Source organism: Pygocentrus nattereri, chromosome 3, assembly GCF_015220715.1.
Source record: "Pygocentrus nattereri isolate fPygNat1 chromosome 3, fPygNat1.pri, whole genome shotgun sequence".
NCBI classification, from domain to species: Eukaryota; Metazoa; Chordata; class Actinopteri; order Characiformes; family Serrasalmidae; genus Pygocentrus; species Pygocentrus nattereri.
In genome coordinates, this window is record NC_051213.1 from 19034525 (window position 1) to 19062457 (window position 27933).

Genomic DNA, 27933 nt, shown 5'->3' on the forward strand with positions numbered 1-27933 from the left:
TCCTCAGACTACCCCTGCCTCCCTTCACTCTCTCATCCTCTATCGAGCTGCCCTGAGCTGCGGATCTATCCCAACGAGGCAGGGCTCTACACTGCCGCGCTGAGCTCCAGCATCTGATTAATACAGACCTCCAGCTCAGGAAAAGTTGTCTAAAAACGAAGGCGGTCGTCGTCGAGGGCGCCAGACTGTAATAAACAGAGCTGTAATTGCGCTACTGGAATTAAATCTGAGCACGAAAGAGAGACTCGGCACCTCAAGAAGCAGCGAAAATAGCGACTGTGAGGGAACATTTCTTTCTCAGAGCTGCTGAGACGTGTGAGGAGAAATAATGAGGAACGGGTGGATGTTGCTAACTCTCTGGGCACTGTGCTTTTGGGGCGAAGGGGTAAGTTTGGGCAAACGCCCCCACAAACGTGCTAATCTAACAGCCTAACCTGATATTTAACTTGTGGTAATCGAGTCATTCGCTTTTCTTAGCGCTTGGCTTCATGTACATTTCCTTCAGCTTGAGTTGGGTCTTTTTCTGAGGAATAGTCCTGATAGGATCACATTTGTGCAGCTCGAAAAGTTGAGAAACAAGCTATTATAATTAGTACTTTGACACTGTCAAATGTGAATTGTAGAGAAAACCAATGTAGACTTTCTCTCACCAAAAAAAAACTAGGCTCGCCTGCCCAGGCAGGGATTAAGGACTACGCTTTCCTTTCAGTGGAGAATCTGCTTTCAGAGTGCTGCTTTATGCAAGTGACCACAGGGTCTCTAATATTTGTACAGTGAATTTTTATATATATATGGTACGTCTCACTACCTTTAGTCAGGGATCATAATTGTACCATAATCCATTGAAATAATATTTTCTTGTAAAATTGTATCGACTCCACACGCATCTTCTTGTGTCCAGGCTTTTTAAGACATTAAGGTTTTAAAACATTAGGTTATGAAAAGTACAAATACTTTTTCAATAGAAAAACTTATTTAAGGTACACAGTTGGTCCAGTGCTGTACCTCTGAGGGTACATTAACATTGTTTGTACCTGGAGAAAGTAAAATGTACCTGCGCAGTACCTTTATTTCTAACAGTGGAGGAGTCCTGTGGAAGTTCCTGTACTATTTTTATGGTTCTTTTTCATAAAGCTTATGCCTCCATGAAAATGTCACACATTTAATTTGACTGTAGTTGAATAAACCCATCCTCACTGTTACTACATCATGTAGTGATGTGGCAGTAAACATCACCATGTTGTGAAGTCCCCAGTTGTCTAGATATTTAAAAACAGACAAAAAAAAAAGTTCTTTTTGTGTGGTTAGCTCCCACATTGCTGAGTTCAGGCCAGCTGGTACAGCAGTAGTGCTCCATCCTCAGACCAAGAGTAATGGAAAAAGAAAAGAAAAATGAGTGATTTTAATGATATGGGGGAAAATATTATGAACATGAAAGTAGTGAGCAACTGACGCTGGGTGTGCCCATCATTCACCAGGTGATGGAACTGATTAGACATCAAGTTTAGATCAAAATAGTGAGCAAGTGGTCATGCATACACTTAACTACTGCTCATTCAGCACTTCTTCTGAAATCAGACTTGTTAGCAGGGAGATTGTTCCCCTTTGCTGCAGTATCAGCCTCTCCTCTCTGAAGGCTTCACTCCAGATGTTGGAACATTGCTGTGAGGCTTTGATTGCATTCAGCCTCAGGAGTATTAGTGAAAACAGTGAGGTGCTCATACTGAATCATCTGGATAATCGTCTCCACTCCCAACTCATCCCAGAGGTCCTGGATGGAGCTCCATTACTCCAGAGAACACAGTTCCACTGCTCCATAGCCCAGTGCTGGGGGGTTTTTATGCCCCTCTAGCAGACACTTTCTTATTAGGTATAGTGGCCGGTGGTGTCCAAGCTTATCCGCAAAGGGGCCTGTGTGACTGACTGTAGGTTTTCAGTCCAACAAAGCAGGAGCACACAGAATCAGTTCTTTGAAGACTGACCAATTGATTGTGCAAGCAGAATCAGGAGCGCTTTGTATGTTTGGAATGAGAACCTGCAGCTGCACCAGCCCTTTGGGATAAGATTGGACACCCTTGCCTTAGGCTCCTGTGTGGCTGCAGCAGAGTGCTCCATTCAGTTGGCAGTATTTTTCTATGGAGAAGCTTCATGTGCGCAAATTGTTGCCTGTATCAGTAATGGCTGCACCTTTGGGCCAGTAATAATTTCTTATTGCTTCACCTGTATTTATTCATTCCTTTCGCACAATTATTGTTTAGGTAATATAATTATAAGTAGAAATGGTTGCACTTAACTATAGGCTATACAAACAAACCATAACCAAAAAATGGCAAAGAATGCTGGGGAACATGTAAATAAAACAAAAAAACCCCAGTTCATGAGATCTGCTCTCCAACAGAGGGTGCCAATATAGAGGTAAGTTTGGGCAAATAATTGCAATATTCATCATGCCAGTTTGGCAGTATTTTGGTTTTCAGTTTTGGAGTTAACTGTGTTACATGCTCTCTGTGCAGAATATAGCCATCATGATAAATGATTAAATAATATTAGAAGCCAGCCCAGTTGGTACATTTACATTTATGGCATTTGGCTGACGCTCTTATCCAGAGCGACTTACAATTTGATCATTTTACACAGGTAGGCCAAGGTGGTGTTAGGAGTCTTGCCCAAGGACCCTTATTGGTATAGTGTAGGGTGCTTGCCCTGGTCGGGGATTGAACCCCAGTCTACAGAGTAGAAGGAAAAGGTGTTAACCACTACACTAACCAACCACCACATTGGTAGTTATGTGGTAATCATATTACCATCAAAGAAAAGTCTTTGTAACGCGCACATGTAGTATTTAGTTACTGAATTTAAACTCTGCAGATGATATTCATTTGTCTAAATGTACATTACCACCAAAGCTAACACTGAAGCAACCAAATTTGCTAATGGGAAAGTGTGCGTGGATACCTTTGGACATAAAGTGTATTTATGATCAAGTTATATACAGTGTGCTATATTGTGTATTGTCACATTGAGGAAAGTGAGTAACACTCTTTACAGTTAACAGAATCAGGTTGGGCAGTCCTTCACAGCAAATCCTAAGAAGTCAGTTACAACTCAAACTCTGTCCTGAATGCACCCAGTAAGCCCCAAAGGCCTCATATAACCTGTAACTCTGATTCTCTTCAGCGTCACCGAAGTCTTTTTCTCCTTGCCATTGGTTATTCATTGCTGTGTCTGAGTTCTGTTACAAGGCAATAGACCTACATTGATTCTCCCTAGGAGCAGTGCTTTTAAAGTGCAGTCGAGCAATTTATGGGTTGCCTCCGGATGCATCTATGTGTTAATTACCTTTAGCCAGCAAGGACTGATCATCAGGGAAGCTAAAAAAGGAAACAATAATAAACATAGGAAACTCCTAGTTTGCCCATTACTTCATTAGAGATGGAACATACAGTATTTCCAGGATTATATGTACAGTATATGACCTGAAATATTTCTTGACATAAAGAAAAACTGAACATCCTTTACAGTGAAATAATCAAAATTTATAGACTCCTGCTTATCCAGCTATTTTTCTGGCATCAGCTTTTCAAGCATGGTGACTGTCCCATTCTATTGGCAGTGCTTTTCTATGGAGACTGTACAAGTTGGATTCACAATAGAAACACCTTAAAGTAAGTAGCTGATGTCACAACTTAGAAGAGGTGTCTGGATACTTTTGGACATATGCTATGTTTTAGTAATGCTGTTTTCAGTAGGTGAATGGCTTTAGAATATTAGGTGATTGTCCTTTGCTTTAGATCGATCCATTTTGCAATTTGACCCTAACCTTAAGCAAAACAACCTGTGCCATGTCTGCAGTGTTGCTAATCATTTATATTAAATAAATATAAATAGTCTCTTTATCAATATTTAAAAGGTTAACTAAGCACCCCCCTCCCCCCGTCTGCGGCTTCTGGCAGGTCTATCTTGATCATGACATTTAAGCTGACGATTAATTGCCACGTAAATAATTGCAGTAGAACTTCTGTTGTTTTCATAAGACTCATGACGCGGCTCAATAAGTTTTCGGCTTTCTCTTATTTACTTGTATTCGCCTCAGCCCGCCTTTTGAAAATGCACCCAATTCACATTCTGTTTGTTGCAATGTAAATATATGATTGTAAAAGATAAAAAGTAAGCTGTGATTAGATAGTTATCTACGAATCAACTAATAATTGTAACAGGCCTCATTTCTAGTTTGATTGCCCTTACTTTTTGTGTCCTTCTCAGAGTGTGTTGAAACATTTAAATATTTTGTGAAGCTTTTAGGAAAGATTTCTTGGCAGGCTTGGACCTCTCTGAAGGCAGCATGTGCTGGCTTCTTCTTAAACAGGCTAAGTAGAATTGGACCTTTTGTGCAATTAGGAGAGAGCTGGCTATGAGCAAACTAGGAAAGAAAAAATGAAACAGACTGTTTTTCATCTGTTGTTTAATTCTTTTTTGTTCCATTGTGTTTGGAGTGGTTATTGTTTATGTCTCTGTTTCATCTCTCACTTCTTTTCCTTGCAAAAGATGGTTTCAGTTGGACTAGGCTTATAACCTGCAGCATCAGGTTTTGGACTTGCCCAACCCAGGCACAGCATTAAATGGAAGCTTAGAGGAGTGGCTGAGGACAACCTCACCAAAAAACGGTTAATATTCAAACTCTATGGCAGAATGTTGTGTAATCAGTTTACAGGGAAAGGTTGAATTTGTGCTCACTCTCCCAGTCAAACATTGGTATTCTGTTTGGTTGGTGTGGAATTTGAACCATATTGACTTGTGCTTGGATGTTTTGTACTGTTTGTCCCAGCTACTTTAACCTACTGAATAACTTTCTTACAAAACCCTTATGCCATATTAAGGAATTATAGTTTATGCAAAAATGTTATATGGATTATTCTGACTTGTGCTGTGATTGAATTTATGCGTACTTAACAGTTTTGAATATATTTGAATCCACAGTTACGTATCATCTCATCAGATTACTGTCTGACACATTAACAAGTACTAAATTCTACTACCTTTTTAGTTTGGTTTTGGTATAGGAAACAGTTCTAATCAAACAGAAGAAGCCACATTTGTATTCCATCAATTAGATGATCTGTATCATTGCATTTTGAACTATATGTGAATGTGACAGTGTTCAAGGAGCATTCAATTGCAAAAACTGAACTGTTATGACCTGGGTCCAGACGTCTAAAGCAGTCAATGCCACTAAAAGTCACAGTTTGCTTTGCAGGGCAATAAGGATGCTGCAATTGCATGGAATATAGTGTTATCATGGTTATGATTAAATACCAGTCATTACCACTAAAACTGAAATCAATTTTACAGTACAACACTGTTATCAGTATACTGTATTAAAGTTATATTGCTCAGCGCTACCTCTGCTGTTTAGAAACTAGGCCTATAGCCTTACACTTTTTGAGAAACCCTTGTGTTTTTTGCACCAGTCCCGCCACATCACCACATCACATGACCATGCTCTAGCTCATTTTGTCCAGCTATGGAGTGGCTGGGAAATGTTGGCTAAATTCTTCCAGACTGACATCACAGTAAGAAATTACATACTAAATTGTGGACTTTTCATGGAACGCCCCTCGAAGACAGTGAAGTTTACATTTAGTTCTGAATGGAATGCTAGAGACAGCCATATTAACAACATTACACTGCATGAAAGGAAGTAATCTCTACATACTGTTGTGACATAAGTTATGACATATGTATGAGACTGTTAAGTGAGGCCTTTCATAAACAAAGCACAGCCTTGTTAGACTTTTCATAAACAAATTCCAGTACAGCCAGCATCTGGAGAAGTGTGACAGCATATACAAAGTGTGATGAAGAGAGCTGTGAAATGCAGATGTTGTTAAATGGAAGGATTTTTGTGATGAAAACAGTAGCGCAGAGTGGAGTCTTGAGGCTCCCTCGCTCTCATTCCTCAAACTCTTGGTTAGCTGAGCAAATGGAAAGTTATGAGGGAAGATTTTGGGGGCTGGGGAGCAGCTGTGAGTTCAGTGGTGAGTAGGGCTGGAAGAAAAGCTGGGGTGAAGGAGACATGTCGTCTGCTTTGAGTGCTCACTCAGCCCAACTCTGGTTTCACTTCATAAGGACTTTCGTTAGAGCTGAATACGTATTCAGCATCGGCTATGGTGGGTAAAAAGGTAGTGTGCTAAAGAGGTGGGCACAGCTGTGGTTAATGTTGTGGTGGTAGCTGCTGAAATTATGCTAAGCAAGACTAAAAAGAGCACAGGGATCAGCTGATTGCAGAAAGGAATTAAGAAATGCCCAGTTTTTTGAAGTGAGTTAAAATGTAGATAATCTCATTGAGGACTGTCACGATTACTTAATTAAACATATTTACTTGATTAACAAAAAAAATCACTGATTGTTATTGTTCACTCATTTAATGTCCATCATGCCATTATTAAGCATTTTTAAAAAGCTGTAAAAAATAATTGGTAAATTGCTCAACTACTAATGTACAACCCGTTTCCAAAAAGGTTGTTTCAGATGTTGATCTTTTGGACAACAGGACACTTTTCCACTTCCCCTCAGTCCATTTAAAATGAGATTGGGCCCACAGAAGGTGGTGGCATTTCTGGATCCTGTTTATTTATGGTTTCTTCTTTGCATGGTAGAGTTTTAACCTGTGATTGTGGACACAGAGAGAAACTGTGCTCACAGACAGTGATTTTCAGAAGTGTTTGAGTCCATCCAGTGGACTTCCACTACAGAATCATGTCAGTCTTTAATGCAGTGCTGCCTGAGGGTCTGAAGTTCACAGCCAGCCAATATTGGTTTTCGGCCTTATCCCTTACATACTGAGATTTCTCTGAATCTTTTATTGATATTATGTACTGTAGTTGATGAAATCCCCAAGTTCTTTGCTATTTTATGTCAAGAAACGTTATCCGTGAAATGTTTGCCCATACAATCTTTCATAGAGTGGTGAAGCCCTCTCTTCTTTACTGATCTTTGCTTCTGATAGACTTTTGATTGAAAATTTGGTATGTCATCTTTGTATTTTAAATTCAAGATGGAGCTTAAACGATTTGCACATTATTGCATTTTGTTTATATTTACATTTTGCACAGTGTCACAACTTTCTCAAAATGGGGTTATAATTAATAGTAACTATTATAGTCTTATGTGATTTGGTGATATTGGAATCAGATTTCTACATTTGATGAGTATTTTAAACAGATATTTTAGTACATTCGTTATTATCCATCCATCCATCCATCCATTTTCTAAGCCGCTTCTCCATCAGGGTCGCGGGGGGGAGCTGGAGCCTATCCCAGCAGTCTTCGGGCGGAAGGCAGGATACACCCTGGACAGGTCGCCAGTCCATCGCAGGGCAGACACACAGACAGTCACTCACACACTCACACCTAGGGACAATTCAGCACACCCAATTGGCCTGACTGCATGTCTTTGGACTGTGGGAGGAAACCGGAGAACCCGGAGGAAACCCACGCAGACATGGGGAGAACATGCAAACTCCACACAGAGAGGACCCCGGTCACCCGGTCGGGGAATCGAACCCAGGCCCTCCTTGCTGTGAGGCGACAGCGCTACCCACCACGCCACCGTGCCGCCCCATTCGTTATTATACACATTAGAAATAAATGTTGAATTTGTTGACTTAAATGTTGAATTTCATAAACATTTATATATTGGCATTGGAAAATGTACATGAAAAATGTCAGATATCACCATTCATCTACAATTCACTGTTATCAGTAGAAGCCTAGCTTGTACATTGCTGCTGTTGGAGCAAAACCTCATATGTCCAAACTGGTAACTTTAAAGGAGAAAGAAAAAACATACTTTTAATGTAAGTCAACGGAACTAGACTGTCTTCCAGTTAATTTTGGGCCATTTCCTTTGGTTCATTCATTATGAAATGTACATACAAAAGGTAAGGGCAATAGACACTTGGAAAAAACAACAAAAATAGAGATTTTGTTCTAACAACAGCGATATATACATATATGATATGAAAATGGTTAAGATAGGTATAATTGAATTGAGAGCCCTAGTTTCAGTTATTGATTTTATGTTGATTTTATGTGGATATCTCACTTCTTCCCAGAAGTGTTTTTTTTCACTCCACAAGTTTTCCTGGCCACATTACGCAAGCATGTTGACACAGTGGGGCTGCTGTGGACAGAGAGTTAGGGGGAATGGCTGACGTGTGGCTCCCCAGGCCGCTGCTCAGCCCATATATGGATGCATCTTTTTTTGTCCTGACAACAGACACCTCCACACCAGATGTTTTTTGTGTACAGTGCAGATGTTCGTTCTTCCTCTGATACAGAAGCGTGTGTTCCCAGAATTTGACAGTGACGGTGCTAAGCCAGGAATGTGTGGAGAACTGCATAATGCTGATCACTTAGTTCAAGTACGTAAAACGCACATAATTCTTGGACTCATCACATCATGCACAAAGCAGTGCCGACCAACAGCTTTTATTGGCAAATCTGACTTCATGGAAGTGTTTAATATATGAAATATGTAATATTTCCTCCAGAGGCATTTTAAACCTTGAATTCATATCACGAGGGGCTATTCAACTCCAGTGTGAAAAGATCTTGAGGAAATGCTTAACAGATGATGCTGACCCAGTGCTGAGTTAATAGGAGCTGTTTTTTATATCCCCATGTTGATGGCCATTTTTTTCCTCTGTAAAGGCTTTCTGCTAAAAAGCCTAAAAAAAAAACGCAGGTCAGGCAGAACAGAGATTCTACAAGATAGCAGGACTCTTATTTAGTCTAGTTGTATTATCATAGTTCAGTCTAATAGTCCTTTTTCTCTCTTCTCTTTCTGTCTGTCTTCTCTCTCACTATTTGCCTCTTTTTCTCTTTCTCATACACAGTCTCTCTCTCTCTCTCTCTCTCTGTCTCTATCTCTCTTTTGCCAGCACAGTTGAATATTTGGTTTAAAGGTTAATAGTCTCATTTCACATAAGTAGTGTAATAATGTATAATAGTGTCATAATGAAGAAGTCTGCACAATGTATGTTTTTCCAATGTTAGCACTTTGGAATGTGAGAGAAGACATACAGAGGTAGAGAAGTAACGAGTATTCTATATTGTCCTAAACAGCAGTGAAAATGGACCAGCAAGGAAAATGCTGAGTGTAGTGATCCATGCAGACAGAAGCTGGCTTGGACTTTTTCCAGCAGCACATACAGGGAGCAACAGTAAAGAAGCCTTCCACTTTATATACATGTGTTGACAAACCTGGCCTTATAACACCACACAGTTTACTATTGTATACTCTTCTGTTGCTGTTGATTATTTAATAATAAAGTAATCAAGTTATTTCGATAAATCGAGTAATCACAGTTAAAAAAAAAAAAAAAGGCCAAAAAGTGAAAAAAATGAAATGGTAACAAACCATAAGTGTGTCTGTCCGTCTCTAATTCAGATCAGAGAAGACGATATAGACATGCACAAGTTAGGAAAAGGTTACAAAACAGTATCCAAGTGTTTGGATATGCCAGTAATATGAGGGAAGCCACAGAGAGTCCAGCAATCATTCTGAAAGAGCTACAGAGTTTAGTGGCGGAGACTGGAGTGGAGATGATACAGCTAGCCTTTATGGAGAGTGGCTGGAAAAAACTTGTTTCTGAAGACAAAAACACTTCAAAGCACATCTGGAGAAGTAACAGAGTGACCCAGCTAAAATGTGGGATAATGTTTTGTGGTCATATGAGACAAAATGGAGCTTTTTGGCCAAAGTTTAAAACTGGCGCCAACATTACACTGTTCATTCCATAACAAACACCATCCCAGCAATGAAGTATGGAGAGGGCATCATCATATCGTGGGGCTGTTTTTCCTTGCAGGATCTGGGCATCATGTTGATATTGAAGGATGAATGGGTGGTGCAAAATACATAGAGATAACAGGAGGAACAGTTATTTGTCCAGGTGAATCTGGTGACTTTAAAGGGGGTGTAATGCTTTTTCAGGGCACTATATATATATATATATATATATATATATATATATATGAGAGACAGTATTTTCTTGTGCTGCACCTATGGAATAGACACCCTGTATGCTTTTGCTCCAGCAGCCTTTGTGCCATCAGTTGTTCAACTAATGTCTTCACACAGGTGTGTAATGAGTTGTAGTGATTGTGGGCTGTGAGTGTGTAGTGTTTTGCAGGAGCCAGGTGTGCCGTGTATGGGCTGCTGTGTCACCTGAGCTACACAGAGTAATTTTCCAAGCCTGTACACATCCCAGGTGCAAGAACAATCATGTACGCGCATGATGTACTGCCTTAACTGAAAGATTTACCTGTCAGATACCTCTGTGCTCTGTGCTAGTTTATATATATATATATATATATAAACGCCTATGCTTATGACTACAGTGGTTGATATTCAACATTTCACCTACTGCACTGCATTGTGTGCTAATAAACTGGTATAATTAAGCATTCAATTGAACAAAACATGCATTTGACTGGCTGATTAGTTTTGGTTCTGAAATCTGATGGACAGGATCTAGCTTTGGCTCAGTGTACCTCAGTAGCTCTGAAAAGCCGTCACTGTCCAACATGCCGTTCTCTATAATTTTGCACGTCCGTGTGTGCATCCGTATACGTGAATGGTACATTCTTACATGTTTAATCATACATCATCACTGTCACGCTCTTGAATAGGGGACCCGAACTATTCTTAGCTACACATTTTTAGTAGGCCTATCTCTATTAACTGCCCATAATCAAGTGCAACAAAATTAAATTTTTTTTTTTTTAATGAATTGCGCGTCATATTAAAATTTCAATTCATAGCAATATAATTATCCATACCATGCCACCCTAACAGTATCAGTGCAGAGGACTTGGACAATTTTTGTGATTTTGTGTATTTTCCACTATAAATGCACAAAGCAGCGCATATAAAGTTCAGGCAGTTCATTTAAAATGATTGAAACTGGTTGTAAAGTTTTTAGGTTTTGCTTTGATTAGCTCTGTGTCAACGTCTGTTTAAAAAAGGCTTGACTAGGTCATGAACTCTCAGCTTCCATCTGAGGGAAGTAAATTTCACACCATTTCAGTCTATTCACCTGCTCCACAGGTGCAACACCTCAACTTTCTGTTTAACAAAAAAGCCAGTCTTCCGCTTCTCCTGCCATGTAAATCATGAGTCATGACCCTGTAAAGCCTTATTCTAGATGACTCTCTCTCTCCCACACACATACTCCCTCTCTCTTTCTTTCATTGTCTCTCTCTCTCTCTCTCTCTCTCTCTCTCGCACACACACACTCTTTCATTGTTTCACATTTTCTCTTTCTCTTTCTCACTTTCTGTATCTCTTTCACCATTTCTTTTATTTCTCTCTCTTACTTTTTTGTTCAGTTTTTTCCTTTCCACTTCTCTCTCACTCCTTTATGCTGTCCTTCTCCATTTTTCACTCTTTCTCCCTGTCTCTTTCTCTCTCTCTTTCTCTCTGCCTATTCCTCTCATCAGTTTCTCTCTCGCTCCCTCTCTTTCTCTTTTATTTCTCTTTCATTTCTTTCTCTCTCTCTCTCTCTCTCTCTCTCTCTCTCACACACACACTCTCTCTGTTCAGCACCTGTGTTTGAGCAGGAATATTAAGAATAGTTTTCATTCCTGTGGTCTGAATAGCTGTATTCATGGCTGGTCTGCTTCACTCTGGACACTGAAGGCTGCCCTGTGTGTACACAGCGCGTGTGTGTGTGCATGCAGGCGTGTGAGTACAGTGCTGTGTTAGTGTGCGTGTGTGCTCGCACGTGGTGGCTGTGTATGTGTATGGATGAACGTCAGCAGCTGGTGAGGCTGTGTTCAGCCGCTGGCTCAGATGGATAGGGTTAATATCACACACAGATCTCACCTTCACTGCAGCAATGCAGGCCTGCTTCACACACAAAAAACACTGCATGAACACACAACTGACATGCTGCCTGTGCTGTATAACACACGTTGTGTTTTTAGGTACACTTTTTTTTGCATTTGCAAATATTACTGACCTCACACATGGGGTGGGCAATACGACAATATTTGTGGAGATTAGGATAAATTATGTTACATCATGTCATTAATGTGCTTCTCTAAGCATATCGTGAATGTCATCTGTATGTAAAGTTCACTGACCAACTGCAATTACAATTAGTGTAGCGCAGTATGTGAAATGCTGAATAAAATCATTGTATTCATAGTGTCTGATAGTATATAATGTGGCACAGCTGTTTTTTGTCTTTTACAACTGAGTAAACTTCAGATGTTTTTGCCATATCCCCCCCCTGCACTCAGTCGTAGCTTATATATATATATATATATGTGTGTGTGTGTGTGTGTGTGTGTGTGTGTGTGTGTGTGTTTTGCAGAAAGTTTACGTTTTTACATTTCTTTCAATTTATGACATGGATACATGCAGAAGAAAACTTAGAAATGTAAAATGTAAATGTAACAAATGTTGTAAGTTACTACATGATTATGTAAGTACACTCAAATATTAACATAATGGCAAGTTGGATGTATAGAGGAAATTATTCACAAGACAGTAATACACTAATAAGGGTTAATAGATAAGCCTTAAGATAAGATAAGAGGTGGCCTAATACTTTCTGTGAAAAATAAATCATTCCTTTTTTATTTAATGAAATCATTGTTGTATTTTACCTTTTGTTATTATGGTAAAACTGTTCATTGTCATTGATTACTATTTGAATCACACAATGAAACACTGCCCAGTCATGATTTTTTTTGCCATAGTGTCTACAACCCCATTTTTAAAAATATTAGGACACTGTGAAAAGTAGAATGCAATGATGTGTGAATCATTAAACCCTCTATTTTATTTGAAATAGTCCAAAGACAATAGATCAGTTGTTGAAACTGAGTTAATTGTTGTTTTGAAAATGTATGCCCGTTTTGGATTTAATGACAGCAACACGTTTCAGAAAAGTTGGGACGGGGGCATGCTTACAACTGTGTTGCATCAGCTCTTCTTTTAAAAACATTCTGTAAGTGTTTGTGATTTGTTTTCCCATTCCTGCTTAGCGTAGAATTTCACCTGCTCAACTGTTCAGGGGTCTCCTTTGTTGTATTTCATGTTTCATAAGATGCCAAAATTTAGTGTGACAGGTCTGGACTGCAGACGGGCCAGTTTAGCACCCAGACTCTTTTACTACAGAGCCATGCTGTTGTAAAATGTGCAGAAAATTAACCTAATTAATGGTGAGATGCTTCACTAGGTGTTTTTTAGCATTATACAACTTCACTAGTCTTTTGTTGCCCTGTACCAACTATTTTGTCCTGGCATCATGTGCTGGCATCAAATTCAAAATGTACTTTTTGTGTACTGTATTAATGTATTTTACAAAACACAATAACATTTCTCAGTTTCAACAGTTGATATGCTGTCTTTGTACTTTTTTTCAATGAAAACATAGGGTTAAATGATTTCCACATCATTTCATTCTGCTTTCATTTACATTTTGCACAGCATCACAACTTTTTGGAAACTGAGTTATAGGTAGACCAGCCAAGCCAACTTTCTCATTATAACCTTCAGGGTTATATTTAGGATTAAACCGAGGGATCGACCACAATCACATTTTGATTTACAATTGTCAGGATTCATTTTGTGAAAAAAATGCAGCTCCAGGCTTTCTGGAGGTCCTAGATGTGTCAGTTGCTGTGAATGCAAACTGTAGCCTAAAAATGTTTTAGTCTGTTGTAAAAAATGCTGAAAAATACTGAAAAAGTCACTATAAAACTGCTGCAAAGTGTGTTTAAGCTTCAAATGTCCATGTTTGATATAGAATGGCCGCAAAATGTCAGTATGAGTTGCTATTCATTTTTATTCTCTTCTTTATTCATTTTTATTATTTTATTCTCTCTCTCCCCTTCTTTCTCTGTCTGTAAGTCTCTGAGAGAGACTCTGAGAGAGACCTGACCATATGTTTAGACACGGAAGGAAGCAGCTGACTCGCAGTAATGAATCTAGACTATTCTGCTTGGTTTCCTGTGCTAAATGTGCCACAGTATTGATTACTATTCACTGAAAGCAATTCTTTGTGTAGATGGGGGGAATCAGCTTTGTATTTGTATGTACCAGCATTACACTTCTCTAAATGTCGGACAGTTGTCTATTTGAAGAACTCAATTCAAAAAGAGAAAGACCAAATTGAAGAGAGAAACTCAGTCTCTGCTACAGCTTTGGTACAGTTTGTCCTGCAGGTCAGAGAGTGTGTATTATGGCCTTTAGCTCTGTCGCAGGTGAGTTGGTAGCTTTGCCACATGATTGTGTAATATGTGTGTGAATGTGGTGAAAGATGTGGAGTATCCGTCCAGCAGCTGAAGCGAAACAGATCAGTGAAATAACACTGGCAGGCCTAAGGGTTATTGAGAAGGATTTCAAAGGAAGCAGAGCAGTCTGGTTCGTATTGTGATTACACTAAGAGCGGCAAATGCAGGCCTGAATGTGTGAGGGGAATGTGTGGAGGACAGTAATCATTTTAGGCCCCTGCCAGAGGGGCCTGAATGGCAGCCTGAAGCTGAAAAACTCCCACATTGTTTCTCCAGCTCAGCTCTCTAGACACTCATCTGTGGTTTTGATGTCTGGCCTAATCCTGTCAGGTATTAGGTGTGGTGTGCCACATCTGGCAGAGTGACTATAATACACCTACCCTGAGCAGACTACAGTCTGAAATCTATTATACAGTCAAAGCTGCTTCTTATTCAACCTGAAGGCCTAATTTTCAAGTTGCCGTATTCTTGCCAAAACATAAATAGCTATAATATTAAACAATGGACTGTGCACTTAGAGCTAGTCTACACCAAGCTTTCATTTTGCTTTGTGTTTTTGAGGGAATTTATATTAGGCGTGTAACGATACACATATTTTCATGCACAATATAACTTTGATTCAAGATTTATTTTATTTTTGACATTTTATGTGTTAAACATATCTTAAGCTCTAGTTATATACTACAAGGATGGGTTTGGCTCCTAGCGTGTAGAATTAAACAACATGTCAAACAAAAAGCCCAGTCATTTGAGTGTGAGTGTTCATTGTATAAGGGCTCCCGCTCTGATAAGATGCACTCAGGTGCCTAGTTTTTGGTCACTGAAGGTGGCTTTTACAAAAGATGCTAGCAAAACCTGAGTAAAGATGCTCAAAGCTTGAAAAGGGCATATGAATGATACAGTTGTAAATGTCCACACATGGCCTCAAATGTTACCAAATGTTACTTAACCGTGTCATTGAAATATGACTGTTATTTGTTGAATAGACTAAATTTAACATCCTTCTAGGCCTTTGACTGTTGATAAAGAAATACGATAAATGAAATTAGTTGATAAACAGAATCTTTGACGACCAAGAATGCTACGACTGATTAGTAGGCTTGGAGGAGACAGCCCTAGAAAACTGTGAACTCTAAGCCAGACTACCTCCTTCAGTGAGGTTCAGTAGCATTCAAGGCTTATTTACCGTGTTGAATGAGCTTATTTGGTGTTAAATGAGCTTACCTTCAACACACTCCTCTTTAGCTGTTCTAATTTTTGTCCTTCATTGCAGATAGAACTGAACAGGTGTTACCCTAATCATAGCAGCATTGTCACAGGACAGGACGTTCTTTTGCCAAACAAATCCACAGAACAGTTTGGAAGCAGTCACTTCTTTACAGTGCTGGCTTTATAAACACAGGCCAAATTCACTCCATTACATGAGTTATTGGTGAAGTTTTTGGGTATGCTTGTGTGAGCATGTCTGTGTATGTGCATTTAGTGTAGACAGAGATGTCTGATGTCCATAGAAGTGTGCATTGTACAGGAAGGAACTGCAGGGGTGAGCTCTCACTCACGAAGAGTGCAAAAATGTACTGATGCATCACCTCTGAAGGTGGTAATTCAACTGCATTGATTTTGTAATGGTGGAATCTTTTAAACTGAATGTAATAATATTACAGTAGTCAATAAAATATGCACTCGCTTTTTGGCCAAAGGCTAAAATTCTATTTTCAGATATAAGAAAGAAAAGCTTGGTGTCTTGCTCTTATAGTCTGAATTGCTGCACTGCTCCATCGTTCCTCCAGTCACTTTTGTGTATTCAATACATTTTTAAAAATAATCCTAAATGACAAGATTTTCATGATTCATTTAATTATTTTCTAAAGAACTGTGATCTAATTAAATTATTGTCAGCTTTCTTCCCTGTCATTGGATTGGATACTTAGAGACCTCAAGGCCTGTGTTTACGTAGCTTCTCATAGTAGGAGTGCTGATCTACGGTCTGCTCCTGTCAGTAAAGTCATAATATTAAGAGAAGAATCTTATAGTAGCTTCGTGAATATGACCCTTGTGTAGAGCAAATGGCAATGATGAACTTTATATTTGTTCATTTAGCAGATGCTCTAATCCAGCACTGAGTTAAATGAGAATTCCTCTGATCAGCACTCCTACTATGAGAAGCTTTGTGACCACAGGCCCTGAGGTTTCTAGTGGAATCCAATGATAAACAAGTAAACCTGACAATAATCTTTAAGAAACAATTCAATAAATCATGAAATTACAGATTTCTAATACACTGAATACACTGAAAACACAAAAGTGACTGGAGAACTGTGGAACAGTAGAATACAGACTGTTTTGTTTACTATCCAAAACCAGCACGGAACCTATAAGTGTATTCTGAGTTTTTGTAAGTAATGTTGAAAGTGGTAAAATAGCATTAAATCTGAAAAAATAAGTTTTTTGGTGGACTATTTTGCCGTAGAATGCCTTCCATGTACCTCTCCACCATGAAAAGATTTAAAATATTAAAGATAAAAGAGATTTTAGAGGCATTAGACTTTTCAGATGTCTGGTTCATATACCAACACTGTAAACAGTTCTGGCTAGGTACATTTCTCTAAGATGGAGCATTTCATACCAAACCTCTCTGAATAACTCTTTACATAACTCTTTACATCTTAACCATTTTATTATTCTGAAATTTTTAAAAAGTAGTGGAACTCCCTTTTCAGTCCAGCCTTGGTCAGCCTCCTTTCTGCAGAGTATAGTATATCCACCTCACTGAAGCTGCCTTTCCACATGGCATTAATGTACTGTTGCAGAAATATTAGTGTGAGGGATGTTTATAAGGTAAGGGGTTTCAGAGTTGACGTCAGTTTAATTTACATTGCTGTGGTTTACAGTGAGATTTTGCATCACTCAGCTTTTGGAAAATGTTATTTCCTGTCTTTAAATTATTCAGCTCATTTCAGCCCTTCTTTAATGGAGTGTGATTACAGCTGGTCAAGTCCATGGACGGGGTCTGTTCTGTACTGTTTTTGCTGTGGGACTTGGCGATCACATGCAGCAGGCTTGATGTGTTACGTGTGTAATGTACTGGGCAAGTGATGGCGTACCGAACATGTGCATGTGTTAAAGAGTGAAAAATGGTGTGCGTGATTGTGAGAGAGCGAGAGTGAGGGAAAGATGGTGTTTGACAGTGTTTGGCCAGGCTGTTTGGAGCAGAGAGGAGAGAGTGGCCTGTGAGTTTTAGCATTTCCTGTCCAGCTGTAGCGCTGGCGCTTGCTGAAAGAGAGCGACTCAGACTGGAGCACAATACCTCACTTGTGCTGCAGCCTAGAGCTCAGGAATGCCACTCTCACCTTCATATGGCTGACAGGAGTTTGTTTTGGAGTGGGAGATATTATTCAACACGCTCCAGCCCGCAACCCTCATACTTCTGTCTAGGGCTGTATGATGTGAACATAAAATGCAATGTCGATTAACTTTTTGGATAGAGTGATGGTGATGTGAAAAAATTTTGAATGATTAGGGTTCTAATTAAAATGAAATCTATCTCACATCTGCTTTAAGCAAAAAGCAACAAAATTACAAATAAAAGGGTGAAATAAAAATGAGTTGCGACTTAGAACACACTTTTAAACAAGAAACGGTTTAAAAAGTCAGCATTCTCTAAACAGCTTTTGTATATATACTTAGAAAAATGAATGCATGTCCATTTGAACAAATGTATGTTTAATTACTTAAAATGCTCCTTAGGGTGATGCAAATTTGTTTTAACAGTCGGACTGCAAAAAAAGCCAATTTTGATAAATCTTCTAATTATTTAATCAGCTCAAATGTAGCCTGTAAATGTGAAGAGCTATAACAACAAAATGCTTGACAGCGTTCTGAGAAAGCAAGGTAATATTCACCAATAGCTAAATTACTAAAACAGAAGAGAAAACATGTAGCTCTTTGTTAAAGCTACCTATAGATTTGAGCTACTGTAAGCAGCAAGCAGTAGCTAAAATGATCTGATAGAGTAATAAATATGTAGATTAATCTTAGCTCTTCAGACTCCAGCGTCATTTTATTGGATTAACATTTCCATATGCTAGTTGGATCATTATCTAAAAAAAGGCTGTGTGTGCATAGGTTTCCAGGATGAGTGGATTTTTTCATGTGAAAGCTTTGAAATACTAGTATTTAAGATGAACTAGTTTTACACTAACTTTGCTAAAGTCACTCCGTGATTATTATTCAACATTTCACATAATGCACTACACTAAACCCAGTTAAACGATTATGCTTTTATATTTAAATGATCACAATAACAAAATTTATCACAATAATGACATCATCATATTGCTCACCTCTAATGTCAGCCATATTTGTTCTTTTTCCTTCACTGCCTGCTGACATAGGTATGAATCTATATGTGAAAAGCTGCCATTTTACAATTGGGTTGTTAATTCCCTCTAGGTTAGATTTCACTTTGAAAACAAAGGAGACTGGGGTGTGAGACACTACCACTGATCTAATATTAGGCGCTATCTTATCTCGTTTTCGTGTCGTGCCTGTATTGTAATTTGATCCATTCTGTCACTGCAGCCCTGACATGTTCATAGTGGAAACTCACATCATGATGATGAAACAAATGGGATCAACTGTGTCATCCTACTGGGCAAAATGTGTGTATGTTGCTGCCTGTTGTGATTGTGATATGACTTCCAATACATTACAACTATCTTAGTGAACCATTAAATGTGATGTGGTAAAAGATGGAGTTGGATTATTTTGAAATTGCCTCAGTTCTTCCCACAAAAACTGTGCAGCCCAAATTCTGTCTGTCTGTCTGTCTCTCTCTCTCTCTCTCTCTCTCTCTCTCTCTCTTTCTGTCTCTGCAAATTGATCCTCCTATGTACTCACTAAAACGTTAACTTAAAATGTGATATTTAGATAATTTCCGCAGCCAGCAGCCATCAGTACTTCTATTTTAAGCATTGTAAGTAGATTTCTTTTTTGTTCTTGCATGTATACTGTTTCTTTTGCCTTCTTAGCAACTATTCATACCTAACAGCTCATAAAAGCTTTGGCTTTGGCTTTCATGTGTTTAAAGCACCCAAAAGCTAGTGAAGAGGTATCGAGGGGTGACTACAGGATAATCATATTTCATAGCGCAGTTCATCAGAAAGTCTTCTTAATTTATGTGCCAGGGATTCACACTTTCATATTCTGTTAGATAAATACAAGCTGGAATTATTTTATTTCAAGAGAAGGATGTCTGAGACAGTCTGATGCATGACATTTTGGAAGTAACACATATTCATGCATGCATTGGGCTCATGATTCACTGAAACACAGCCTCCATATGAAGCCTGCCTACATGTTCTGCGTGTTCGTGACGAATCCTGAAATAATCACACCCTTTTCTTCCAGCATGGCTACCACTGAAGGTAGCTCAATGATGGCCAGTAAAATAAAATATGGGTTTCTATGGAGATGGTGAAAATGTGCACTAGCAGTTGCTTTTGCTCTGGTCATCAGTGGTCATGACTTCAAGTGTTTTTTTTATGAAACAGATGGTTCTCATTCTGAACTGTTGGGCTAAGCTGTAAAATACTGTAAAATAAAGCTGTTATAAAATAACATACAAGTATGACTGCATGCATCAGTTGAGCTCTTCAGTAAGGCATTTTTTTTACTTGTTTTGTTGATTGGCAACCATAACGTACTGTAATCATGTTACATACACTATATTTCCAAAAGTATCCGCTCGTCTGCCTTCACTTGCATATGAATTTGAATGAGATCCCATTCTTAATCCATAGGGTTTAATATGATGTCGGCCCACCAATTGCAGCTATAACAGCTTCAACTCTTCTGGGAAGGCTTTTCACAACGTTTAGGAGTGTATTAATGGGAATTTTTGACATGAAGTTTGGAGGTCTGTAGCCATTGACTCTGTAGAAATTTGGTGACCTCTGCACACTATGCACCTCAGCATCTGCTGACTCTGCGCTGTCATTTTACGTAGCCTACCATTTTGTGACTGAGTTCCTGTCGTTCCCAATCGCTTCCACTTTGTTATAATACCACTGACAGTTGACTGTGGAATATTTAGTAGCAAGGAAATTTCATGATTGGACTTGTTGCCCAGGTGGCATCCTATTACAGTACCATGTTGGAATTCACTGCGCTCCTGAGAGCGACCCATTCTTTCACAAATGTTTGTAGAAACGGTCTGCAGGCCTAGGTGCTTGGTTTTATACACCTGTGGCCATTGAAGTGATTGGAACACTTTAATTCAATGATTTGGATGGGTGAGTGAATACTTTTGGAAATATTGTGTGGCTTGGCAGAATAACTGTTTATTGTGATTATTATTAATAATAACTTCAATTATTTATGTAGAATTGCGGCAGGACCTGAAGTGTGGCCACAAACATATGTATGGAGGAATGGATCGGAATTCCTCCAACCCTTGATGTGCAGGACTGATCAACAGTTACAGTGAACTTTAATTTGCTGCTATTCAAGGATTCACATGAGTCACTGAAAGCAGAGTGTAGCACTGCATGTGCTACCCCAGGCTCAAGGAAGACGTTGGAGGCAGGGTTCAGGGTTGCAGCAGCCATTACTTTAATTTCATCCAAAACAAAACAAACACAACCAATGCTACGCTGGCCACTTTTCACTGGCTGAAGCTAGCTAGACTTTTCAGTCCTTTCTTCACTGGAGCTTTTCAGCTCTTTACTCAGTCTCTTGGTGGTGGTGCTCGTCCCTCTCTCTCTGTTCCCACTCAGCTCTTTTTTTAAAGGCGCTCACGCTGCCAGCCAGATCAGCATCAGCTGGTTGTCATTAAGGGCAGTGTGAGCCCCGAGCCGAGAGGGAACAAGAGCTCACCGCTTCGCCTCCTCGTCACCACCCCCAGCTGGCAGCTCAGCTCAGGACTCGCTCCTTGTTCTAGTGCCTCTCGTGGCCGGCACCAGCATCCTCAGTCTCCTCCCGCCGTCACTCTCGTGACTCGCGTCCGTCATGGAAGTTCAGTCTCTGCGCTTTGCCTCCTGCGCACTCGTGGCTCTCTCCCTGGCATCCTCACTGAGGTTCGTTGCCGCTGGTTGTTCGGGCCCCGCCTTCCCACCGGCTCTCGCGGCCATCATTGCCAGGGCCCGGGGGGCAGGTGCATGTGCCACACAGAGGTTCACATATTTTTGCCAACAAACATTTCATGTTGGATGATTTTATTCAATAAATGAATGAAAAGCAATATAATTGTGTTATGTGTTTTATTGGGTTCTCTTTATCTATTGTTATGACTTGATAGTCACATTTTATGCAGAAATTCAGAAAATTCTAAAGGGTTTGCAAACCTTCTAGCACCACTGTATACAGAAAGTACGACACAGCTGGCTATTCAGCACAATGAGTCATGCGCAATTATTCTCCAGCATTTCGGTACAGATGTAACACTTAGAGACAGCGAGAAAAAGAAAAAATGGCCGATTGCTGATTGCATGTTTGGAGCAAAAATCTGTGCCTTCCAATTATGCAGCCCATATACAGAGCTGTTGTGTTACCCCTTTTGCCTTTTAACCTCACCCCCTTCTCTTTTTTTCTCTCTCTCTTTCTCTCTCTCTCTTTTACTCACACATTTTTTTCCTCATTGTCATTTCTCCATACGAGTGAGCTTTCAGACACGGCCTTGTCAAATCAGCATCAGTGTTGCTCTTTTTGATTTTTGGAAAACATGAACACACATGACAGTGAGGTTTATAGAGCCTGACCCCTGCTGTATGAGCTGAGTGCCTGCTCATACAGATTTTCTAAAGCATCATGTGATCGAAAAGGCCTATTATTGGGTGAAAAGGTGCCACTGTGGTGCTGTGACATTGACAGAAAGCTTGTGGGGAGACAGAATAAAGAAAGGCTTATAGGTTTAAGGAACACACACCTAGCTCAGTCTACTTTTCTTCATAACAGTCTACAACGCACAGCTCAGTGTTTGAGTGAGAGCACACGACCGTCTCTGTTTATCCTCACTCCTCCTCACAGCCTTGAAACACTTTTTTGACGTTGAAGCACCACAACCTATTGTTTCTCAGAGGTATGATAGACAGCAAACGTTGAACAGTGTTTCTGTAGGTCAGGGAGCTTGCATGCTCATTGTGTTTTAAAGCAGAATGTTAAAATTTTCTGCTCTTCTTTGTGGTTTCCAGGGAAACAGAAGTGAGAAGGACCTTGCAGTCTTTTGTTTGTCTGTATTCTACAAATATATTATTCAGCATCTATGAATATTAAGACATTTATACAGCATATGTATGGAGCATTTGTGTGACAGATTTGCCAATATCTTTACCAGAGCTCCTGAAAACTTCTCCATTCAAACATCAAATAAGCTTTAAATTTAATCTTAAAGCTGCACTCTTTAAGATTTGGGGTTTGGAGACCTCTCTGGTTGTAACATTGGTTAAATGGATACATACATAATGATTACAAACATATTGAAAATGTCAAAACATGGTAACCACTGTTTCTTCAGAGGAAGTAAATTATCTGCTGTTGTCATCATATTGTATCAGTAAAATGTTGCATATTTTGCATGTGAGACCTAAACATCAACCCAGACCATCTTTTTGAGGCTGCGCTTGTGATGTTAATATGTGGTGGCGTTGTCCAGAAAACCGGTCCAGAATCTGATCCAATCTGATGCCTCTGACTTTTCAATTACTGTCTCAGGTTTTATAGGGCGGCTCATAGCAGCGCTCGCACATCGTATTTTAGCATGCTTTTTTTGTCTTTTTAAGTTTTCAAAAAACAGCTGATTGGATTTTGGCTTGTGAATGAAAAACTGAAATCTGGTTATTTCAATTGCTATTTTGGGCATTAATCCAATCCAGAAGATGATATGGGTTGCACTCTAAGCTGTGGCGGGGAAGCTGGATGATTGTCAGTAGATTAAGAACTGTTTCGAAGAGTGGCTGTGATGACACAGTTTTAGCACCTCTTTGTGGAACAGCCTTGCAGTTGTGAGAGTTTTTTATATGAAACATGTTGTGTGTTTACTCTTGCAGGTGCTGATGTCAGGTCATGCCTTAGTGGATGACTTGTATCTGGAGGAACAGCAGTCGGGTGATTTTCCTGTCGATGATGATGACTTCAGCTCTGGCTCAGGATCAGGTGAGCCACATATGGTACAGTTAATAGCAGCGTTGAGTCACTGGTATTTTACTCAGTTTTTCCTCAAGCAGGATTTCTTATGAAGGTAATGCTGTTGGAGCCACATACACATTCATTGCAAGTAACCTTTAAGGGTGTGTCCTTAGCCAACCTGTATTGTTACCTTTCATGTGCAATGAAAATGAAATTGTTGTTTTCCACCAGGCAGTGTGGTATACCACACTACGATTACAAATCATGATTGTGCATTTTCATTGCCAAGTGACATGTACCATATGTAAAGGCCAGTCCTGAAGTCGTACCAGAAAACACAGTTGAATGCAAAATTTTGTGTGCCTCTGGTCAAATGACGTTTTGTTGATTGAAGATAAATCCTCTACAGGGAATACACTACTATACATTTACTGTTTAATGCAAAGCTTTATTTGATCATATATTTGCAGACTGTGTTCCTATGTTTAATGTTTAACTGCAGAAGCAGTGTTATTAAGTTTGTTGAAGATGTTTTTTGCGACTGGCTATGGCCCAGGCAAGCCCCAGAGTGTGGCAGGTTTGACACAGCTCATTAAGCCTGTAACGCTAAGTCACAAATACTGTAGTGCTTATGTGTGGCCACTGTAACCAGAAGGGCTGCCTGCTGGCTTCTAGACAATGGCAACAGTTTGATGAGTGCACAGATGTTTCATCTGCGGTCAAAGGCGGTCAGCCAAGACCACCATGGTTATCCAGCAGGTGTCTGCTTCATACATGAGCCCTACATTATTAAAGATTAAGCTCCCTCTCTGTCTCTCTGCCATCAAGCACAACACCATACACCAAGACAGGAGGGTGTGAACACTCTGTAGACGTTTTCACTATACATTACATGTACATGAACCTTTAGAAAGTATTTTAGAAAGTAAAACACATTGTTTTATGTGCAGTGCTTTCAGAAAAAAAAAGTATTGATTCATTTTGTTTATTCCAGAGCTCATTTGAAGAGAGCTAAGGAAGCTGGAATATAGTTCCTGTTAGGGATGGAATGGGATGAAATTTTAATATCATGATAGCACTGATCAAAATGATCACAGATAGCGTTATGGTTAAACTATACTGAAGTATATGAAAAATAATGTTTAAAAAGCACTTCACTGCAGGTAATATACATTACAATTTAAATAAACATAAAACTATCACCACCACCATTTTCTTTTCAGAGTTCAAGTGTGTAAACAGTGTCTTGGCATGTGATTTGCATGGAGACTGGACACACGTGCATGCACACACATTATTTATGCTGCTCTCCACCTGGGTCGCGGGGTTTCTGGAGCCTGTCAAAGCAGTCACTGGGTGTAAGGCGGGAAACACCCTGGATGGGCAGGGAGACTGCAGCAGGAGGCTGTTTACTTCCACTGTGACTTTTTAAGAAGACATTTAGTGGAATTGTTGTAAATGTATGATTGACTATCATTGGGTTTTATAATGCAGTATTCCATTAAAACATTTAACCATTCTGCACCCAGTGCCAGTACATATCCAAAAGTTTTTAGATACATGATTATCAAATGTTTCTTCTGAAATCAAGGGCAGAAATTGGGAGTTTGTTCGCCTTTATTTCAGTAACAGACTCTACTCATTTGAGAAGACTTTATACCAGATGTTGAAAGCAATCAAGTCAAATCACATTGATTGCTTTCAGCCACAAGAGCATTAGTTGACTCAGGTACGGATATTGGATAAATAGTTCTGGATCAAACACCATTCCAACTCATCCCCAAGATATTTGAGGTGCTTAGTCACTGCAGACACCATAGTACCTCTGCTCCACAGCCCAATGCCAGGGGCTTTATTCTCCTCGAGGCTCCATTTGGCTCATCGTTGGGCATTTTGACCTTAAGGTCATACAAGGCTGCTCCAAAGTATCCCCTTCTATTGGCAAAGCTTCTATGGAGATTATATTAGCTGTGCGTGCACAATGAAACAATTGCATCAGTAATGTGTGCAATTTAAAGTACTGAATCCACTAATTAGGGATGTATGGATACTTTTGGACATACTTCACTTTGGGATTTGGAATTTGATATATGTTTAATGTCCCCTGTTCATTGGTCATACAGGTTTCGGTAATAATGATGATGAGGATTTGATAGTGATCTTGCGGAACATGGAGCCCATTGAGGATTTCACCCAGACCAGCAGCCCCAGCCTGGAGACATCTTTGCTTCTAGAGGTAGAATCAGCCATGGACACCACCGTGGAAGACAGAATGGAGACAGAGGTGAAAATGCATTTTTATGTCAATATGCAAGTATTCAGAAATTTCTGGTGTTATTGTTGTCACTTGTCATAGTTTGACATTGCATGTTAAAATATCTCAGAGATTCTATCAGGAAAAAAAACTTAGAAATCCCACAAAGAGTGACATGTTGTTGTGTTTCTTTTTGTATTGCACCTGTTTGAGTCAGTTGCCAGGCTGGCACCTCTCTCTGTCTGCACTGTAACCTGTGGAGTATTTCACCTCAATCTTAAGTCAGATTTTTCTCTCCTTTGTCTGCTTGAACATAGACTGTAGTCTATAAGTAGCCCATTTGATTTAGCATATATGAATATATAGTCCATCCCGTTTAAAGGAATCACAAATAATTGGACAAAAATTGTTATCTCGAATTGTCATGTTTAATGATTACTTGAAAATTCTTTGCAATCACTGACTGCTGATGACAGCCTAAAACATCACCAGACATTCGGTATCTTCCCTGGAGATGATCTGCTCTCACTGTAGTGCACTCAGTTTCAGTTACTGCATGTTTCAGGGGCTTTATGCTTTCAGGTTTATCTTCTGCAAGTAAAATTCATGTTCAATGAGACTAAGATCAGGTAATTTTCTTCATGATTGAAAGCATTCTTTAGTCAAGCATTGCTAAGGTCTTTTGTGTTCTCTCAGGTCATTTACTATTGATAATCCCGCAAGTACATTCTTGCTCCTTAAAAGTGTATGAGAAAGTTAATTTGGTCAAATCTGTCTTTAGCTTTATGATGGTCTGCTTTGCTAGCATTGACAGGTCTTTAGTCTCAGAGACGACAATAACAACAGACTCTAGATGCAAATGCAACATCTAAAATCAACCCTAGATCTTCTTTGTTAGCTCTCTTATGGGTGAACTAATGATGCAATGGCACGCGGCTGGCAAAGGAGCAACTAAGCAGCCAGTTGACCAGTTACTTACAACTGAATTGGGTGACTGAGTGAGCAAATGGCTGTGAATCCTGTAGCGGTCAATGTAATGTACAGCTGACAATGTAACCTGGGCTACAGAAGCAAAACAAACACTGGGTCATTGTCCAGTTACTTCTGAACTTAACTGTTAATAGCAAGTTATATTTCTTATCTGGCCAACGTTACAGGAATGGTGTGTTGTCTTCGTTGATTTTTCTTCTACATTTTTCTCTCTGTATCCTCCCTAGGTGTCTGATTATCAGACTGAGGAGCCTCAGGTCAGTATTGTAGCCACCAGCACCAGCAGTTCCCCTGGTCCACATGAATCTGACAAGCAGGTGCGCACAGAAAACCTCTTCCAGAGGACAGAGGTGCTGGCAGGTATGTTCAGATTTGTGTCAAAGATGTCTTTCTGATTTCCCTATAGGGGAACATGTGTATCTCACACTTTTTGTCTGACAAAAAGCCTAGAGACTAAAAAAAATATTTGGGCTACTTTTGGATGCTTGACTGAAGAGTTAATTTACCTTCTAAAGCTAAAATGTTTATTTAAACGCCTACTTTTCCTCTTCACCAATTCAATGATAACTTCAGCTTTTAGATTTCAGCGCATTACACATCTTAGCAACCCCTACAGTTTATCCAGTTCCTGACCATAAATGCAATTGTATATGTGCAAGTATAACATATGTCATGTTAAACAGTCATACAAAGACTGTAAAGACTGTCTCTTTCTTCTCCTGTATCCCTGTAGCTGTTATAGCTGGTGGAGTGATTGGCTTCCTGTTCGCTATCTTCCTCATCCTCCTCTTGGTGTACCGCATGAGGAAGAAGGATGAGGGCAGCTACGATCTGGGGGAGCGTAAAACACCCAGCACAGCCTATCAGAAGGCTCCAACCAAGGAGTTCTATGCCTAAATGACCAAGCATTCTTAACATTAACATTCATTTGACAACCAGTTCCTCAGTCTTTTAAACAAAAAGCTGGAATGATACAAGACTGAGGAGGGTTTTATTGGAAACCTTATTTAATAACAAAGATATTTTTGCTTCATAAAGCCAATCAGGTCTTGTGTTTTCATTTTGGATTACAATTTGTTTCTTTTGTGGATTTTGAAATTGTTGGAGAAAATAATATGTAATATAAAACAGTGGATCTTTTGTCATGACTTTATCCCTTGACTACTTTGTAACTGTAGAGGTAAATGTTTGTATTAAAAAAATGAGGGAAGAGGTTGAAATGTGGGCTATAATTGTACTACATCTTTTATGTTTTAG

The 27933-nt window shown here is 39.5% G+C and overlaps 1 protein-coding gene across 1 annotated transcript; it reads left to right on the forward strand.

Annotated features, from left to right (window-relative positions):
* Positions 1–24: 24 nt before the first annotated feature.
* On the forward strand, positions 25–27896 carry LOC108428997 (syndecan-2-B). Its single transcript, XM_017700428.2, has 5 exons — positions 25–385; positions 23354–23459; positions 25556–25716; positions 26904–27036; positions 27410–27896. Exons 1-5 carry the CDS (start codon positions 329–331, stop codon positions 27571–27573), a joined length of 621 nt encoding a protein of 206 aa, XP_017555917.1. The 5' UTR covers positions 25–328; the 3' UTR covers positions 27574–27896.
* Positions 27897–27933: the final 37 nt, after the last annotated feature.